The sequence below is a fragment of the Perna viridis genome, chromosome 3, assembly GCF_037379345.1.
Source record: "Perna viridis isolate PV_CMFRI_1.1 ecotype Kerala chromosome 3, ASM3737934v1, whole genome shotgun sequence".
Taxonomy (NCBI): Eukaryota; Metazoa; Mollusca; class Bivalvia; order Mytilida; family Mytilidae; genus Perna; species Perna viridis.
The window spans coordinates 27,850,727-27,871,840 of NC_142447.1; the positions used below are offsets into that span (position 1 = coordinate 27,850,727).

The window sequence follows — 21,114 nt, forward strand, 5'->3', positions numbered from 1 at the left end:
TTCTTGGACGTCTTTTTCCTATATTTAACAATTAACAAAGGAATTTGATAAAAGATTTTTTTCTATAATATTGGGGAAAAGATTGAACGGAATATTGAATTCTGAATTTAGCAACATCAAAATTTATTTTGTCATGTGACCATTCGAAAATGGCGGAAGATACGAATCATTCATCATTTAGCTGTAATGGAAAAGCCCTTTTTGAAGCCTTAAATTCAGACAATTTTGAGTATGAATACAATGAATTATACCCATTAAACCTGCTCATTTATTATATCAATATATTAATTTACTCATTCTGACGTGATATTTCATCAAATGTTTACATGTTGTTCGTTTCAATGTTTGGCTGAACAAACTGTTAAATTTTCTCCTCAGTGACAGTCACCTTTTTGTCACTTTTGGGGCAAGACTTTATTTGTTTCGGTATATTGGGGAACATTAAACCCTTTATTTCTTATTTTCAAGCTTTTCTGCTTCAGTTTAAAACATTTGTATGAATGCTTCTTTGAAAGGTTTAAAAATATTACGATTCGAATGGACACATCTCTGGTCGCCATACTTGAAAATGAATATTTTCTGTTTTAAATTTTAAATAAAATCAGTTTGGGGGTTTCACCTAGCATAACATGGACTTCATCAATTGTTAATATGGGGACAAGGGGGCCCAATCTCTTCCTTATTCCTGCTTTACCACTTAATGGAATTGAATAACTTTCTCAGAATCCTTTTTACAGATTCCCGTTGTGCACCTTCTATATTAGGTTTTGATCAAATCAATTTGGGGGTTTTACATAGCATAACACAGACTTTGTCATTCAGGGATAAATATTAGCAGTAGCCTATGGCTACTAGATTTTGAGCTCGGCTACCAAACTTTTGGGTAAAATTTTGTTGAACGTATAGAAAATATTAAACAAAAATATGGTCTGGGCTACCAGCTTGTATTTCCTAATCTTCACCCCTGTAATTTGTGATTATGGGGACAAGAGGGTACCCATGCTCTTTTCTGTTACTCCACTGGATGGAATTGAATAATTTACAGAATCATTTAATGATTCTAGCTAGGATTTGAAAATAGTGGGATGCAGGGAAGAGGGCACTTTAACGTGTAGCATGTTTTTTTTTCAACAAAAAAGGGGCATTGATTTTGTATGTTTGTGTTAAGTCAGTAATTTGTATGATTATTACCTGTTCCATTTTCCACCTCCTATTTTAGATTTTGGTCCAAATTAAAATTGAGGTTAATGATGTTAAAAGGTGCATGTTATCAATTGGGGGAGTGGGGGTTAGTTTTGTCAAGTTGGTGAGCATTGCTCCCATTTTTCTAGTTAGAGGTGTGATGGGCCCTGCCTAAAATTGACAAACTTGAGTTTTCAATGATAGAAAAATAGTTGAAAGCAATGCAGAAATTGATTTTTGTAACACATGAACTAGCAAGTCCTGTACAAACAATCATACTTTAAATAAGTAAGGCAAATAATCAAGAAATGCACCTTAAATTTGTATTGTTCTGTTCAATGAGCTGCACTCCCTCTAATTTTATGTCCTTGGTCTACCCTGATTCTTATCAGTGCACGATGTTATTTCAACCATGGATGATGCTCTAAAATTTAATATTCAGACAAGACATTTTTCCTGTCACATGCCTGTCCTGTAGATGTATAGAAAAAGCCATTATGCTCAATGTCAGTATGGTAAACTTGCATGATGATAAAAATGTATTTTAAAAGCATTGCCATTTTTTTCTGTAGTTGTTTTCTTTAATTTGTTGAACAGTGGCTTGATGAGATAACCCTCAATTGTACTGCCTTAGACCTTGCCCACATCATAATCATAAATAATTACATGTGTATGTTAATATTTACTGTTTCTTATTTAATTGTACCATTTTATCATTCAGTTAAATAAATTTACATTTTCTGTTCTACCAATCATTGTGTGTATTAGTTTCACTGTGGTGACATACACATCCTTTCCTAAGAGTTATGCCCAAGGAATCTTATATGACATTGAAAGGTATTGATTTTTCAAAACTTAATAAGAGTTAAAAAGTCTTTATGGGTTATGTGTACATGTATATTGAAAGTTTTTATGGTCATACTTGTAAGCTTTACATGTACATATACATACCAATTTAATTCCTATTTTCAAACTGTATGTTGTAGGTTGGCAGAAATTTTGTTACGGAGAGGGGCCAATCCAAATGAAATACTCATTGTTGAGGGAGTTGCACCTATGCATATTGCTGCTGGCTTGGGTGAAGCTTTTGTGAAATTACTACTTTTTCATGGTGGAAATCCTAATGTTAGGTAGATACCAGTCTATGATATTGTTTGCAACACAGTCTATCTGTTTTTTTTTTTTTAACTTAAAAAAGTGAAGAACATGTGCCACTTTAAATATTTGTAGTGAAATATTTCTGGAATCTGAGAGGCACAAATTATCAATACATGTATGCCATTATACATGTATTAACATCTTTCAGAAAAGTATGCATTTTGATTGAGTTTAATGAACTCATTTCAATTGCTAAACTCTCTACACACTTAAAGTACAAATGTTTAACATATAACTATCAATGTAAAAAAAACAGGATAGATTGTCGGATATTTGGTTGTTACAGACTTTGTAGTCTGGCAACTTTTTTGTTATGTGGATGTTTATATCCACAACACATAAACATCCAAATAAAAAAATGTCTTCACTACTACGACATATAATGTTACATGACTACTTTATGGAACAGTTTAGGAGTTACTGATCCTTTAGTGTAGTCATATAAGTAGCATGTGGCTTTTGCAATTAATTAATTGAATTTTTCTAACATTCAATATATATTTTCTTTCAGATCTGCAGATGGAATAACTCCATTACATGTTGCCGCAAGTTGGGGAGATATTGAATGTTTACGGCTGTTATTATTGAGTGGTGGGAACCCATACATCAGGGATAGGGTAAGAAGAGGAAAATATTATTAATTCAATCAGTGTCACTCAGGCAATACAGGTATTTGCATGGTACATTTTTGCAGGTATATGGTCTAGACCATATGCTTTACCTATTTGGTCTGGTCATACACTTTCTGCCCAAACCTACATACAATGTATAAGTTTGGGGGTCATCAAGCTGGACCTTACAAATATTTAGACCTTATACAGTACTTATGATTTGACAAAATTTGTAGATTGACTCATTATTGTCTTCAAAAGATAGAATTTTTTGAAAATAATAACACATTAATTTCACCAAAGCAAATATCAATATGTTTCATGGATGTATGTTGATAGCATTGATAGCAAATTCCTTAGATTTTTACATTTGTAAAATAGGCTTTTAAATGTATTTTTAATTTGTTGAATTCTCTATTTATAGATACATATTATTGAAACACAAAATGTTTATGCTTTAATTAATATTGGAAAATTGTTAAAGTGAATGATAATGTTACTTTTAGATTTCTATAATAATTGATTACCCAGTTGGGAAGTAACGATGCATCTATTCACCAGTGCATCAGGATCTTTTCAGAATTCTGTGCCTGGGATATTGATATCAAAACCAATTTTGTCATTTTGATCTACCAGTAATTCCTCAATGAATTAAATTTAAGAAGAAACCAGAGTAATGACAACTGGAAATAATTGTGTTTAATCTGTGGTTTGAAAACACTGTTAAGAATAAAAACTAGTCATTACCAGTAGAAGTTACAATATGCCATTTTTAATAGTTGGATAAAATTTCATACAAAGAATACAAACATGAAATATCCTGATACAAATCAGATCTTCCTTCAAGACACATGATATGCACCATGTTATGACATAATAGAATTGTTACAACTCTATTTCCCAGACCATATATTCACAGTATGATCATGATACAAATATTAAAGAATGAAATGGATCCAGACTGAAGACACACATGCCACTAAAATAATCCTCCTGATATTCACTGTTGTATGCTTTTTTATGTCAGGATGGAGCCAGTGTGATAGACTCAGCCAAAACTTACCACCATCATGGTTGTGTGGCTTTATTAGAATATTTCTGCCTTCTACTCAATATGGATGAAGACAATATCTCAGCTGCTCCAAAATTTACATATCAATTCAGTAAGTTAACTTAACTAACCCACAATTATTAAGTTAAAGTACTTTTACTTTTTTCCCGATGTTATAGTTGACCATGATTTTAACTTGCTGGACAAGCCAAGTTTAAACATTGTGTGTCCACGGGACGCATCTTCACAATATCAGCTGTATCCTTACATCAGTAATTTATTTAAAATCATTAAAACTATCCTAAAAATCATTGAAAAGGGCTGTTTTTTGACAACCTGGACAACCATAAGTTTACAAAGTTAATTACACATGATGTTCATCATACCATTTTTTACAAAACAAAATTATATTACGAAGTATATGATAAAAAAATGTGACAAATAATTTCAATCTCATTTCTTTAACAAATGTGACAAATGTGTTAATTGCTGTCTAAATAGGTAAGGGTACATTTATGACAAGTAAATAATCTCTGAAGAGCAATCAGTTAGTGTTTGACAGTTAGAAAATGAATCATGATTGAATATACTACTATTTTGTGATCATCCAATCATTTTCTAAAGATAATTTCTACTCCTACTCCACAATTAATTTGAAAGTACTGTCATTTTAACAGGTCTCAAATTTGTACAACCACATGTGTAAACAAATTTTAAAGTTATCACTGTTTATGCAAAATGAGTAACCTCCCTTCACATTTCCTGTAATTTCAACAGTGCATTATTTTTCCTATAAGATTTGTTTGCAAAAATTAAAAAAAAATACTATTCCTCTAAAATTGTGATGATTTTGGAAATTCATTATCAACAATCTTGAATATTTGTTACATTTCCTAATATACTGCACCTCACAGTATGCATTTAATGAAATGTAAGAGTTTCCCAAGTCTTCTTCTACCTATTCTCTAGAAACTATACAGCTTCACACCATCACAAAAATCCAAGTTAGGCTAATTTGGACAAATAAACTTGCTGTACTGTAAATCTTCAATTTCAAAACTTGAATCCTAACCCCCTGTCAACTGACAACACTGGGAAGAAGTAAATATTTGCTCAATGTATTCTCAAATAGTAGAAATGAATTTGAATGTAAATAAAAGTTTTCTCTCTTTTTTTTTTATTTGATAAAACTTAGGAAATTGAATTAGGTTTGGAGGAATCCAACACGTAAAAGTCACTTACAAACTTCAATTTATTATAGTGCATGCACCTGTAGTTCAACAGAAAAAGGCACTATAATACTGTAGTTATTGTTTCATTCATACATTACTACAGTAAAACCCTTGCAATTTGCAAAATATGTCCGGAAAATGTCAGTTCACACATTGTCCTGCGTAAAAAAAACAACCCATGTGGATTTTCAAAAGTTGGCTGGTATGTTAGTATTATAAATGTAGTTACATGTAGGTACATTGACCTAAATACACATTATCTTAGTTTATGATAATTCTTGCATTAAATGGACAGAAAAATCTGTCAAATTTTGTACTTTTTGATAACTTTGCGGTCATATTGGTGTCCATACCTAAGAAACAACTACATATTTAGTAATGCATTGTCTTGCTCTTTTTGGCACAAAATACATGTATTATCAATACAACAGATAATTATGTATAAGACTCTACTGACTTTGATATTACAGGGAAAAATTCTAAATAGGATTGTATTTAGTCTCTTGGATGTAATATTTTATATTTGCATTTCAGAAGGCCCATTGTCTCATAAAAGTGAACATAGATTCAAAGAGCAAGAACCTAAATATCTTAACAGTTTTTATAAGTCTAAATTGACATCCAATGGGGATTATATTGGTGAATTTCAGAAGTGTTTGAATCGTCTTGCTAACATGGAAATTTTCTCAGCCAACAGTAATGCCTGTCTCAATGTAACTTCTCCAGGCAAGTATTTACATGATAATGAATGATAAAGAATGTCAATGGGAGGTAATTCTGATTTTGAAATGTATAGGTCTCACTAACCACTTCCGGGTCAAATGGCCATCCCCCCTATGTAGTACCAAAAACACACTGAACCTAGACATATGCATTGTAAGTGCATTATTTGTGTGTATTATGATTAAAAGTAGTCAAAATGAAGCTGAGAATGTGTACTTTAAAATCATATATGTAATTAACTGCAAAAGTGTATGAATATTGTTTACATGTGTGAGTAATTTGCCTCCATGCTATCAGTTAGCAGAACAGGTAAAAATGTGGATTTTCAGTATTATTTATTCAAGTAAAGTTTGTGAAGAATTTCTACAATCATCGTACCATTAGCATAATGATTTTGGAAGCCTTATTTTCCAAGCTTCGCAACGGTATGCAGCTTTAAGATGTCATTTGTCCTGGGAATTCACAGTGAGACTTTGAAAATTACTTTTTTAACATGTAAAGTAATGGAAACGTTAGAAATGGTTAGTGAGACCATAACCTGAACCGCAAATCAAATATTTATTTCTATAGAAATCTGCAACAAGAGAAGTGTTTTAAAGGTACATATATATGAAGATAAATGTAATTTAGGTATGATGATGTTGATTACAATTTTGTCATTTTCTTTAGGCTTCTTGAAAATCCCTGCCTGCATTTGCTATCCGATTTCAAATATTTCATAAGTTTTTGAGTTATGTAATGTGTAAGTAGTCAAAATCAATTGCCATCACTTTACATCTGTCGTGGCTGTCATCTTTCGTCGTCATTGTTAACAATTTTTTAAAACTCTTTTTGCTCTGACACTACTGAACCAATTGGAACTCAACTTAGTATGAATATTCCTTGGGGTATCCTGCATAGAACTGATGTGGGGATTTTTAATCTTTTCAAAACATGGCTGCCATTACTAAAATTAGAAGATAGGGGTCAGACAGTAGCTATTGCCATCACTTGGTGTCCATCGTCGTCATGGTTAACAATTATACAAACTCTTCTCCTCTGAAACTACTGGACTAATTTGAACCAAACTTGTTATGAATGTTCGCATATATCTCCAAAACCGTTAAGTTTAGCTAAATTTCAAAATCATTATGCTAATGGTACAATGATGATAGAAATTCTTCACAAAATTTACTTGAATAAATAATACTGAAAATCCACATTTTTACCTTTTCTGCTAACTGACATCATGGAGACAAATTACACACACATGTAAACAATATTCATACACTTTTGTAGTAAATTATGTATGTGGTTTTTAAGTACTGATTCTCAGCTTTATTGTGACTACTTTTCATCAGAATGCACACGAATTATGCAATTACAATGCATAGGTCTAGGTTCAGTGTGTTTTTGGTACTACATAGGGGGGTGGCCATTTGACTCGGAAGTGGTTAGTGAGACCTTAGCCATGTTGGAGTTTCTGCCCTTTTTTGACGTTTTTTGCTATTTTTTTTGTTATTTCTTTTAAAAATCTTCTCTGACATAATTTTATCAATTTAAACCAAACCTGGTATGAATGTTCCTTGATGTATCCTGCATAGAACTTTGGTGGGGATTTTTGATCCATCAAAAAACATGGCTGTTCGTACTAAAAATAGAACATAGGGGTCAGACAGTAGTTTTTTGGCATATATCTTAAAATTTGTAGGTTTAGCCTAATTCTTTCAATAGCTGAAATGATCCTCAATATTAGGACTACAATAGTCTTTAGGGATAAAAGTTGTCAGATGAATCCTTGTACCCCGTGCAGGTCCGGGTGTTAAAAGAATAGGCTTGCAGCAGCGCTAAGCTTGTCGTAAAAGGCGACTAAATAGTGCTCAGAACCCTAGCCGGGGGCTAGGGCGCTTTGCCCACAGAGCAACTGGGATGTGTGCCCCAGGTGGTGGAATGGGGTACCCCTTGTGTGTTACATGCTGGGGTTGTCAGGCTATAATATGGAAAATCTGACCGCAAACCATAGTGGTGCACCGTGTTGGGAAAGATGCCGCGTTCCTCGCACGTAAAAGAACCCTACTCCCGGAGTAGGAACCATAGGGCTCCGCCACAGGAGGCTAAATTGCCTGACCCTACCCACCTCTCCCTATTTCCAGTGGCAGTCAAAATTTGTCGACTCAATTGTCCTTGTGTCCCATCCCTTTTTCATTTCATCAACATTTCATGTTCATGTTATCATCAATTTCATGTTCATGGTCTGAATATAGCTGAAATATTGCTGCTCGGACGTTAAACCCCAACAAACAAACAAACAAACAAACAAATCCTTGTAAGAGCTATTGCCCTTGAAAAATGACTTTTTTTTTACAGTTTCCAATCAATATCTTGAAAACTATAATAGATTTAAAGAAACTTTTAGTTGTTGAAATGATATTTATAAGTCCTACCAAGGACTTCTTCAGTCAGAATTGTTGGACAACTTCTTGTTAAATTTATTGCCTTTGAAAGGCAAAATAAAAGTGATTCAGGCTCCTGGGAGCCTCTTGTTTGTGAATGTCTCCAAAACCTTTAGGTTTAGCCAAATTCTGATGTGGGAATAAGTGTTCTGCATGATCAGATCTATCTGTTGTCAAATTTTCATTTTCATCTGTCAAGCCATGTTGGAGTTATTGCCCTTAATCGACATTTTTTGCTATTTTTAATGTTATTTCTTTCAAAAATCTTCTTCTCTGACACTACTTGACCAATTGGAACCAAACTTGGTATGGATGTTTCTTGGGGTACACAAAAGATGTGGGGAGTTTTGATCCATTGAAAAACATGGCTACCGTTACTAAAAATTGAACATAGGGGCAGGATAAGAAACTCACTCAAATTCTAGCGTCCTGAATACAACTTTTCAATACATTTACTATATGGCTGTATAGATTTTTGCTCAAATTAGCGAGCCCTAACAAAAAATAGCCAGTCTCAGGCTGGCAGGCAGGCTACTATTTCTAACTTTTCGCATATTATATCTTAAAAAGTGTTAGGTTTAGCCAAATTATTTCAATTCCTGAAATAATCCTTATTATAAGGCCTACAAAATTTTTCATGTATAGAAGTTGTCAGATGACATCCTTGTAAGTGTTATTGCCCTTGAAAGGTAAAAAATGACATTTTTTTGTTTTTTTTTTTTACAGCTTTCAGCCAATATCATGAAAACTATGATAGATAGAAAGAAATTTTCAGTCGCTGAAATGATTCTTATGATAAGTCCTACCAAAGTCTTCTTGAGTCAAAATTGTTGGACAACATCTTGTTAAATTTATTGCCCTTGAAAGGCAGAATTTAACGAGGTGAGCGATTCAGGCTCCAGGGGGCCTCTTGTTTAATTTATGGTCAAATTTTGAAATTTTATCTCATTGGTTTCAGCAACCCTAAAGGCAGAACATCTTTCAACTTCTATTTAAGTTTGAATTGTGTGCATTATTGTGTCCAAACCGGTTGTTGCGTCCATAATGAACTACATGTATAAGTCCATATAGTTTATGTGTATCAAACATTTATATTGTGTCCATACATTAACTTGCCCCAAGTTAGCAGAGTTCAACATGTTGCAGTCATATTATGCTGTACTTTGTAAAGCTTATTTTAGATGGTAAATGAAGAATGAATTAGAACTTTTAAATATGTACTTTGTAATGTAATTTGCAGATCATCCAGTTATCTCAACAAAAAGAGAATCAAGCCCTGAAGTTTCCATGCATGTGCGGTGGGCGGAAAAACTTACAGAAACATTACCGTATATTAGAGAGAGGTCATGTGACATTTCATCATCATCATCTGATACTTTTATTACCTGTTCTGGTGACGAAAAAGACCATGGAGATAAGTTTTTTCCAGATTTCCTGAAATCGTATGAAGATCATAATACTTATACACTATCAGACCCTGGTAGTATAGAAACACAGTGTATGAATGATCTACCTGTCATTTCAGAAAAAAATAACGAAATGACTCCAAAGTGCACAAAAATGAGAAGAATTGGTGACAATATGAATTGCCAACCTGAGAATTCACATTGTTTTAGAAAAGATAGTGTATCAAAAAAACACTCTTGCGGCAAACCACAAACCATTGAACCTGATCTTAATGATAGTCTTATATCATCTGATGTCAGTTTTCTGTACAGGGATAACAAACAAAAGATGTCAAATTCTGCTGGAAATATGAGAATACATGAAGAGGATTTTGATACAAGTAGTGTATTTTCAGATTTTAAGTTCGAAGAATTTGACTCACTGCTCACAGATGATGATAGAAAAGACCATGTGGTATCAAAGAAAAGAGTTAGCTTTGCTGACAAGGTTTTTTCCACTGAACCTAATTCTTATTCGAATAAAATTTTACTTAATCAAAATGTGGACAAAACTGTATTGATGGATCGATTACTCCGACCATCATTGAATTCTGAAAATTCAACTTCAAATGATTTCCTGAACAATAGTTTCTGTATTCCCTGTATGCCAAGAGAGTCTTTAAATTCTACTGTGAGTGATGCCAGTACTGTCGATTATATATACACTGACACTGATAATGGCGTACAGTTAATAGAGAGACATTTACCAAGTCTTCAAGGCAGTGCAGGGAGTGGGCGACAGTCTCTTGACAGTGTCTGTACTGTTGACTCTCAACAGACAATTTTGTATGATTGGAAGGCTTATTCAAATTCTTCATCATACTCTGATAATGTTATAGTTCCTGGCTCTGTTGACTCTAACATTCTTACTGAGATCGAAAAACTTTCAAATTTACAATTACGAACAGAACTGCTTAGCAGGGGAGATGACCCAGGACCAATTACTGACCAGACACGACAAGTTTATCAACTTAGGTTGAAGAAGGCATGTTCAGATCCTAACTACCTCAAGTTATGCAAATGTCAACCAGGTTTGTATATTAATATTTTGCATTTAGTTTCCATGGTTTGACTCTTACTGCTCTTGCTAGATAGCTGAAAGGACTTTCTGGTTAATAAATTTGGTAGTCCTCAAAATTATTTCATGGTCCTGTCTTTAGGTCTAATAAAGTTTTAAAAGTTAATTTAGGTAGCCCAAAGGCTTACCAATTAAAATTTGATAATAGTTTTCTCTAAAATAAGGTAGACACAGGACTACCAGACCTTTTTTAGTGTCGAAACCTGGATTTCATTGAGTGATATTGGGATTTACATCATGTACATGACATGTACATGTACAAATAGAGATTTTTAGCCTTAGAAAATAGTTAAAATGCAATTATATACTATATTCTAGTTTTTAGAAGTCAAACCACACATTGATACAGTGAAACTGGTCTAAACCCAATCCTAGGAACAGGCACTTTTAAAACCCATTCATATTAGTTTAAATATATATTTAACCTACTGGTAGGTAAACCAAACACTTGTCTGAACCGAATAAAGTATAAAGTCTAAAATGGGTGTTTTTGTCAAGGACATACATTGTGTATGTGTATCCCACTGAACTTTCTATAATGTGTGTAGAACAGTATTCCACAGACCATTGTCATAAATTGTGTTTCAGAGTATTCCAGTGAACTATCCAAGGCATTTATTTGTTGGGATCCATCTGGTTTGAGAGAATTAGAACAACAGTTGATTGCATCATATGATAAAAGTGATAGAATATGGAGGGAAGGAAAATTAAAATCTTCATTCAATTACTTACTGTTGGACCCAAGGGTAACATTGAATTTACCTAACAGGATTCATTCTTTAGGTACATAATATTTACTGGTATACCTTAGAAATGTATAAATATGTAGAAATATCTAATTTTGCTTTATATTTCATACACCATAGGACCATTTCCTTGACTGAAAGTGAAAGTTGTGAAAATATTATATTCATTGTTGGCCACTCAATTCATTTTTATCTCCACAAATGCCTATGTTTCAGACTCATACACTTTTTAGTGCAGTGGAGGGCTAAGTATTTTTTAAAACTTGAATAGGCTTGGAGGATGTACAACTATATTAAATACAACTATATTACCGGTATATATCAATGTAAAGAAGAATTAATGTTGTTTTTGAACATCATACTTATGCAAAAAGAAAATATGCCTGTTTCCTGCTACCTACACTAATTTTTTGTGCCTACCCTACACATTTAATGGCCATTTTGACCCAAGCACTGTTCAAGTCTAGATTATTTCCCCTTCAATTCAATGTAAAATGTCTTGAAAAATAAAATAATTTCCCTACCTACCTACCCTTTTTTTATTGCTGGTAGCAGGAAACAAGACTTTTATTTTGTTTGGCCTAATCTAAGTGAATCTGCAACAATTAGTGATTAAAATATGTGAAAATTTGCACCTTCTCATTTTGCTATTGTTGAAGATTGAATTAAAAATGTGTATGTTTTGTTTCTTATTCAGTTCTTTTGCTTTTGGGCATTTAAAAAAAAAAATTTACACACATGGTCTTTACATGTCACCTGTTCCCCGATACCTTAAATGTGCGATTTCACTAAAATTACCAATCAAAGACAAAGTGTATGTGGGTTGATAGTTCTTTGACCCCACCTCTAATTAAACAAAATAGCAGAAAATTTACTGTTTCTGACTGAGGTAAGTACATGCATGATATCAAAAAAAACTACATTTATTTATCTTTCCGTTGATATATGATATAGCAGTATTGAGTTAAGCCTCAATACTCAAGGGAGTTAACTTGTAAACAAAAACACTTTTCCATACTTTTTGGCAGCACTATAGCCTTCTAACAATAGTGATCTTTAAGCTAGTTAAGTTAATTGCATATTTTTTGCCACTGTACTATCAAAGGGAGAATAGGGCATGATTTAGTGGCTTGGAGGCTATTATTGATTTTTTTATATAATGCTCATATGTTAAGTAGCTGTCTTTATAAGAATCATGCAACATCTTAAAAATGTGGTACACCCCAAAAAAAGGCTACATATTTTTATTTTTGATAGTAAGTTGTTTTATGGGTCTATACAATGTATTATGGAGGTGATAATCAACATTGAAAATTTGATAGATTCTATTGTATTTGAGTGTTTATTTACAGAGTTATCTCCCTTAATTTTGAAATCTACAGTGTATTCTATACAATTTTAATCTCTTAGGAGCACAGGTTATATGAAAAACCGAATGTTAATTTCTGTTTACTATGGCAATTTAAACAAAATATCAAAAATAATATGTAGGCTTTCAAACCATGAATCACATTTTGCATGATTCTTAGCTGGAGTGCTACTTAATTCTTGTATACATGTACTTGTTTAATACCTATATAATGATCTACATTTATTGTATAGATTGCAGTGAATTGTTGAATGTTCCTTGTGTAACCAATTTCGATAAATCACATGTGAAATAAATTCTGTAATTTTACTTTTGTACTTAACAACCCTTTTCTCTTGTGGAGTTATTTGATGTAGCTGATGATTTTAAGAATCAAATCTGCCTATCACAAATTTAAAATTCATTTGAAAATAAGAATAGATTACTGGTAAAATCTTTATTAAAAGAGATAAGTATTTGGTTATTGTGAATAACCAAAAAATAGTTACTCATGCTGAGAATGCTTGGAAATTTACCTTACAGGTTCATGTACTTGTTATGTTAAATTTTAGTATACTTTGGCACTCATGATCATATTTTTGTTATTTTTTCTTCCCAATGAATTATTCTTTTATTAACATTACTTGTTGTTTGTTTTAGGAGATGCAGAAGCTTTTAAGGTGTTTGTTGCAGCCATATTTTACATTGGTAAAGGAAAGAGATCAAGGCCATATTGTCACTTGTATGAGGCTATAAAACAGATAGAAAACCCTAAACCTGATGTAGGAAACACATTAAATCTGCTCTTATGATGATTGCTATAATGATTATACTTTTATTTATTGTCCCTGTTCCAACAAAGTTATGGAAATGTATATAGTATGCTACCAATGGTTTAAAGTGAATTTCCTTCAATAGATCATAGGTCAACGGCCAAGCTCACAGTCACGATTTTACATGATAAAAAAATCCATTCCAGTGTTTAAAATTTCTTACTTTGAAGTTCAATTATTTTCATTAAAACTCCATAACATTTTTTTTCACAATTTATAGTTATCAGTTTATCATATTTTAATTTATATGTAGTTCTTCCATGTTTATCTTCTATATTAATTTTTTCTAGGTTTGTCCAAAAGTGAAGCACATCCTAGAGATCTGGAAAGAAAATATGGGTGTAGTATCCTTGCACTGTTTCCAGAATGTCATAGCTGCTGAAGCTTATACAAGGGAGGCTGCAATGATTGATGCTATTAGTGAGTGAATAGTTTTTTTTAGAACAATAGCAAGCAGATATCTTGTAATAGGCTTATGTGCTCAATTGCTGCAAAGTGCAACTTTATTAAAGAAAAATATCCTCATCCTAATTTTCCCCTGCCATTTTGAAACGACCATAACAGCTGTTTTTACTGTTATCAGGTTTATCACAGTTGTCTATAACACATTGAGTAAATACAGTATTAGGTCTGAATTTGGTGGAAATAAAAGAACAATCAATATTCGTATGAATTAAAATATTTTATCTGTTTTTCACTATTGAACCTAAGTAGTTATTCCATCCATGGGCCTCCAGTTAACACGATAAACTTCAGACGGACCAATTTTATTTCAGAATTTAAGTCTACCCTCCCATGAAGTGTGTCCTTAAAATATTTTTCATTGTAGTGTCCAGAGATGGGGTAATTGTAATTGTACCCAGTAATCAGCTGTAGTCAATTACATTTCTTTGAGTAATCATTGTAATCATTAATCAGTCAAATACCAGATTACATGTAATTTAATTTAATCAATTACTTTTCAAAATACCCTGTAATTCTGATTACTTTATGATTACATTATAATTAGAATGGAAATATTAAAGCCTCAAATAGTATCTATGGATAATGCATTATGTCAATAACAAATAAAGAGTAATATGATTGTTAATCATTCAATGCTTCTTTGTGTAAATTTTATTATTTGTTTTTTTTTCTTTTTTTTTTTTTGTGAAGATATTACAAAATGTTAATTCAATACCAACAAGTAAAAAAAAATCTCAATTATTATAATGGAAAAAATGTTTGCAAGAGTTATCAGAAGATCTTATACAATTGTTTTAATGAACCCTATCCCCTAAAATTTCTAGCCTGGAGTTTTTCTCTCTATAAATAGTTACCCTAGCAATACAAAAAGGTCAACACAGTTTCTACAATAGTACAATGCAGATTTTATACATGACAAAGTTAACATTATGATTTGAATTGTTTGTTTTTCTAGGCATAAACAGACTAACCAACAAAAAGAGAGGAGATTATTATGGACTAGCTACAACATGGTCCCAGAAAAATAAAAGACGACTTGGGGTCTACTTCTTAAAGAAGGCTCTCACTATATTCCAAGGGGAAGGGGAGCGTCAGATTCTCCCAATGGATATCAAAGTTGGACAGTAAATTGTTACCAAACAGTCTTTATGTCATATCATTCAAGGTTGTCAACTTTGTAATAGCAGGTCATTTTTGTTGCACTGTCTTTACAGTTATATCTTTGAAATCCTTTCATGAACTTAACCAAAGTTTTGTGTCTGTAAGTAATAATGAGGAGAAATGTTTAACAAATTAAATGTAATATTATTTTTGTGCAAGTGTAAATAGAAGTAGAAATTTGCACTGTGAACTCGTTTTATTTTTGCTTTTGGGCATCATTTCCATGTTTTCATTGATTTGTCAAAGAAAATAATGAAAACTGGATCTAACAGTCAAAATAAAACACACATGTAAAACTTTTTCTACAAACTTTAATAGGTGGTCAATTAATATCTATGAATTTAAAAATTCTTAAAGTAATAAAGTTTCATTAAACAAAATGATTGATTTCACAAATAAATGCAAGCTCTTTCTTAGTATAATCAGACAGAAAAAAATGCTGAAGTTAGGTTATGGTTCAATCTTTGAATTATGCAAATTATTCTTTTAAAAAGCAACACAGGTAGGTTATATCTTAAACCAGCTTTGAGCTTAGATCTTTGATTGTGTTTACTGAAATTGTGATGAGTGACATAATATCTTTTGAATACTAGGAGTAAGCATACTTAATCAAACTTTTAGTGAGATATGTAAGGTCAGAATAATCATGGTGAAATCCAAACTTGTATCAGTATGCAGTATTCAAACTCAAGCAATATTGAGGAATTTATGGTGAAACTTGTCTTAACAAAACCCAGAATGAACCAAAAACCTGTCTAAACAAGACAAGTTTTGAATGCCAGTTTAAATGATTTCAAAAAGGGGTTTGGTTTGGCCACATTTTTTGGATTATTGAGGGTTCGGCTTAGACAGATATCACTGTAATTAATGAAGCCACTTTGGACCAATTGATCAAGCAATAATACTTTGTGTATATGTAATTATTTTGTGTACAGAACACTTTTTTGTTGGTCACCTTGATCATAGTTTATATTGTTGGTAAATAGAGTTTTTGCATGGTTTTAAAAGTATATTTCATTTATATCTCTTGTGCTAATTGTATTGCAATATGACCTTCCTGGTGCTTTTGTTGTGTGTGGTTTTTTTTTCATGCTGATAAAATTGTTATTAGACTGTGACTGAATCATTTGTTTAATCTGTGTATATTTTTATATTTTAAGTCAGAACTTATTGTCTGTTTTTGCATTACTACTTCCCCCACTTTGCAGGTTGTATATAGTGCTATCCCCCAGTAGAAAATTTCTAGGAATGTGATTGGCTAGGAACAAGTGTTTACAAATCCCATATTCCCGAGTATTGGTAGGCAATACCCAGATATTACTAGCCATTTCCTTGTAAAAAGTCACCCGCTATTTAGAACTAACTCAATTTAAAAGATTTCAGTGAGATTTATGTTTTATGTTGACTTTTGGGTAGAAAAGAAGAAAAAAAACGTGTAGAAATTTTTCTAGCAAAATGAAAACCATATTTTCAAAATTTCTCTACTTAAATCTGCTGTTACACTAGATGTAGTTGTTTTGCTTTTGTCCCTGAACTGCATATATTTTTATCCCATTATTTGCAAATTAACTTTATTGATGTCATGTAGCTATGTTGGCATTTACAGAGAAATACATGTATAGCTCTAAAATCAAAATTGTTAAATTCCTAAGAAACATTTCTGAAAACCTCATATTTTCATAACCTGCAAAAGGTAGATCCCTACATTTTAATAAAAACAAATGATTTTCTTAAATTTGTGACAATATCAAATTTTAACCAAAGAAAACATTACTTACATTGTATATTTGGTTTCATTCTGCCATCTGAGAATAAAAAAATACATTATTGGACTAGAATTGAAGATAAACTTGTAACAAGTTCATATTTGTACCTTCAGTACCCTACACCCTTCAGCTATGCCTCAGGACATACTTTGGTACTTCACGTGAAACAAATCTTCATATCTACCTTTAAGAACGTTTTTGATGTCTTTTCATCGAAACGTTTGTCTGTAAACAACTTTTTTGTTTAAGTTTTCTCTTTTTGCAAATCTACTTAGCACAGCCACTTAATATTGTGACAGGTGCTTTATATAGGCATGCCATATCAGGAGATTCCATTTCAGACTGAAGTGAGATCAACTTCCTGTGTAATGACTTTGTTTACATTTTGACCTAATGATAACCTTGGTTGGGAGTTTTTCTAGTTTTTTAAATTTTTTTTGTTTAGAAATATATGATTTCTTTTGTAACAAGAAAATGTTCAAAAATATCATTTGCGCATATCAAAACTGACTTTGATAGAATCATCTGAAGAATTACTTAACTTGTAAGGATTTTTTTCTAATGTTAGGAACTTTTAGAATTAAATTGTATATTTTACTTTCGTCTTACATATTTTTGACAGTTGTATTTTGATGTATGTGTGTTCTTCATTCCACACATTATATGAAAACTAAAAAATAGTATGGTTATCAATGAAATTTGTCAAAAAAAAGTTGTCTCACATTTCAATTAGGTTTTAGATTAGCAACAAATTGTTGCCAAAAAAGTTACCAAATCTAGATATTGGGCTCTAGACTTGAAATAATGAAATGTCAAAATCATTTCCATGGAATTTTTTGTTCGTTTATTAAATAAATGTTATAGTGTTGATTTATGGTTAGTTCATTGTAATAATACATTATTTACAGTCCATTTATATGTTCTCTACACTATAGTTTGAACTTAATGTATATCAAAATATACTAACTGTATTGCTACAAGTAGCCATTTGCCCTCACCGCTTGTCAAATTTTAGGTTACCTATATCCCATTATTCCTGTACAATTTATCAAGCAAAATGACAGTGTTAAGATTATCAAGTATATATTGTGGCAAGCTGGTTTTCTGAATACAAGCAAAATCATATCGCCATTCCTTTAGTTACTTAATGTAATTTAAAAAAAAAAAGCAAGCTATCTTTTATATGCTAGGTTATGGTACTACAACTGTTCCAGAAGCTATTTTTTTTATTATTTAAGGAGGTAGACTTAGGGTAAAGAACATAATTCTTGAAATCAGTGATATGTTTGTATCATATTCAGTATAATCAAAGCATATCAAGCTTTTGTTTGAAACAGAATGAAATCAGTCAGAGTTACTTTGATGTTTGCATGATATTGATGTGAAATGCTAAATACAAACGTTCCAATGATTTTTAAAAGTTGTGTCCCTTACCCCAGGTCTACCTCCTTAAGATACCTTATAGTGCAGTATTCCCGTCTACTATTTTTCATATATGACTATTGAAATGGCAAGTTTGCAGAATATAACCTTGAGTCCTTGAAGTTTGCAAAATATAACCTTGACAGTAGTATACATATATTATTGCATGTTATGCTTATTCAATAGATAATTATCAAACTTCAATAAAGTAGATAGATAGTTTAATTTTCATATTTTTAAATGTGTGGCAATGAACCATTTTTCATATTTTTAATTTCTTTACTTTTTTGTTATTTTGATTTGTTGTAGATATATCTTTATTGTTTGTTTCTCCTTGGCCCAGATCATGTATAAATTAGTGTATTTTTACACATCATCATTCTTGTTAAACCAATTATCATGCCCCAGCTCAACAAGTGGGTGATATATTGGAATCACTTAGGTAATCCGTCTGTCTGTCTGTCATTCTGTTTGTCAAAATTTTGTTACAGTTATATTGACTCCAAATGGATGGATTGATTTCAAATTTTGGTATGTTGTAAGTGATTTTGGTCGTTGTCTGATATCAGCTGTCTGTTTGGTGGGACTTTTTGAGTGGATCGATTGGGGGTGTATCTAACACAGCACCACATGGTACTTAATGTTTTGAGTTATAATTATCTTCATATTTGATATTGCATAAAGAATGATTAAATTTTATGTCTGTATGATGTGATCTTTTGTAAATGGAATGTCAAAGGTGTACTTTTCCATTTATAGAAGTCTGATATATAATCATATAATATTAAACAAGTCTTTAAAAATAAAAATAGCTGACGCTGTAAAATTTGTTCTTTTTATAATTTTCTACATTTCATTCAAGAAATAACATATTGCATGCAATTCTAATTTTCAATACAGTTTTTTTTTCCTAACGCAACTAAGTTATCAGTATTTGGCCAATACGGAAACAGAATTGCGATCAGGTGATTTCCGTTTCCATGGAAGAATGTCTTTAGGGTCAAAGGGTAAAAAGCGAAACTATACTGACTGCGTTGGAAAAAAAATATGTTGTGAATTGAAGATTATGGGGTTTTTTTTTGTTTGAAATTTATTTAAAATTATTTTGGAATAGTTTAAGGGCTGTGTGCTGATTTTACATATATTTTCTTATATTCAAGTGAGGAAAAAAAGTAAGGTTGACACTTTTTGTTTGCTAAATGTGTGCATAGTGCGTAATTTCTTTTTATTGAAAAGGAGTATTATATTCCATGCAATCTCTGCCTTTTTGTTTTTATAAAAACAGGTACTTAAAGCCATTCTAGTAACTTAAAAAAATATGATTTTTTATTGAAAATTAATGTAATTGCGAATAAAGTGTAATCTAGAATTGTTATACAATTGATCTACGTATTTGTAACTTTTTAAATAATTGCCATGCTTAGTGATTGTAAGAATTAAAATTGCATGATTGGTTTTTTTATGTAATTTAAGTTGTTTTTTTTCAATATTGGAAAATAATTTTGTCATACTTTGGTCTAAAATGATAAAATTGCAATAATAAATGCATGCTATGGTTTCTGATATTTGCAGTAAATTATCTTTTCTGTAATTCATAAAGCCATCATTTAGAAATGTTATCATGAGCTCATTCCAGTAATTCAAATGTTTTCATGGTATTGAAATGTTTTTTTATATAAAGGCAGCAAACCATGAACTTGTTATTGATAATACTCTCATTGACCTTTATTGTACTTTTATTTGATAATACACCCATCTTTTGGGTCTTTTGAGTTTAATGGGGTATATTCACTAATTCAAGTTATCCTACCCTGTTATTCAGTGAAAAATTTTCCATACCCACAAATAAGACTAATTTACATCAAAAGAATTAATTTAATATTTTTGGAGATGTAACAGCATTTGTGCATCTGCAGGATATGATAAGTCTGAATATAGCTGAAATATTGCTGCTCGGGCGTTAAACCCCAACAATCAATCACTAAAATTGATAAAAAATGTATCCAAAAAAATTTTGTCCCCCACTAATTTTGAAAAAAAAAGTTGGATGAGAATCTATGATTTTTTTTATGGCCTTAACTTGAATCTTTCCTACCCTACACACCATTTGAAGCATGGGGACTGAAGTGCTAAGCAAGGTTGATAAATACTCCTCTAATAGAAATATCTGGTATAAAATTATCTTATTTTTGGCATGAACTATTTATATTCTATATACTACATGGCATTCCAAGTCATTTTTCTTTGTAATATCTTTATCTTTTTCACTACTCAAGTCTTGTAGTGAGAAATTTGCAGCTCAAAAATTATAATAGTTTGGTTTATTTTGTTACATTATAAGATTTCTTTTATTGTTAGTTATGGCTTTTTATGTTGTTTTTGTTTTGTTTGTATAAAGTTGCAATGTACAATAAAAGAATTTTAATCTGGAGTATCCTTTCATTTTGTCTCATAATCCAAT

The 21,114-nt window shown here is 31.5% G+C and overlaps 1 protein-coding gene across 1 annotated transcript; it reads left to right on the top strand.

Moving 5' to 3' along the window:
• Nucleotides 1–141: 141 nt before the first annotated feature.
• On the top strand, nucleotides 142–21,084 carry LOC148621694 (uncharacterized). The gene is made up of 10 exons (XM_088576332.1): nucleotides 142–229; nucleotides 2,169–2,312; nucleotides 2,852–2,957; nucleotides 3,979–4,114; nucleotides 5,769–5,960; nucleotides 9,630–10,865; nucleotides 11,501–11,695; nucleotides 13,667–13,788; nucleotides 14,130–14,259; nucleotides 15,260–21,084. The coding sequence occupies exons 1-10, from the start codon at nucleotides 150–152 to the stop codon at nucleotides 15,430–15,432; spliced, it is 2,514 nt and encodes an 837-aa protein (XP_088432458.1). The 5' UTR covers nucleotides 142–149; the 3' UTR covers nucleotides 15,433–21,084.
• The last annotated feature ends 30 nt before the right edge of the window (nucleotides 21,085–21,114 follow it).

Bases quoted from the DNA above. Each gene is read 5' to 3' on its own strand.
- LOC148621694 (XM_088576332.1), top strand. From the start codon at position 150: ATGGCGGAAGATACGAATCATTCATCATTTAGCTGTAATGGAAAAGCC. The intron at 2,958-3,978 runs GTAAGAAGAGGA...TTTTTATGTCAG, and splicing joins ACCCATACATCAGGGATAGG to GATGGAGCCAGTGTGATAGA. The intron at 11,696-13,666 runs GTACATAATATT...TGTTTGTTTTAG, and splicing joins TAACAGGATTCATTCTTTAG to GAGATGCAGAAGCTTTTAAG.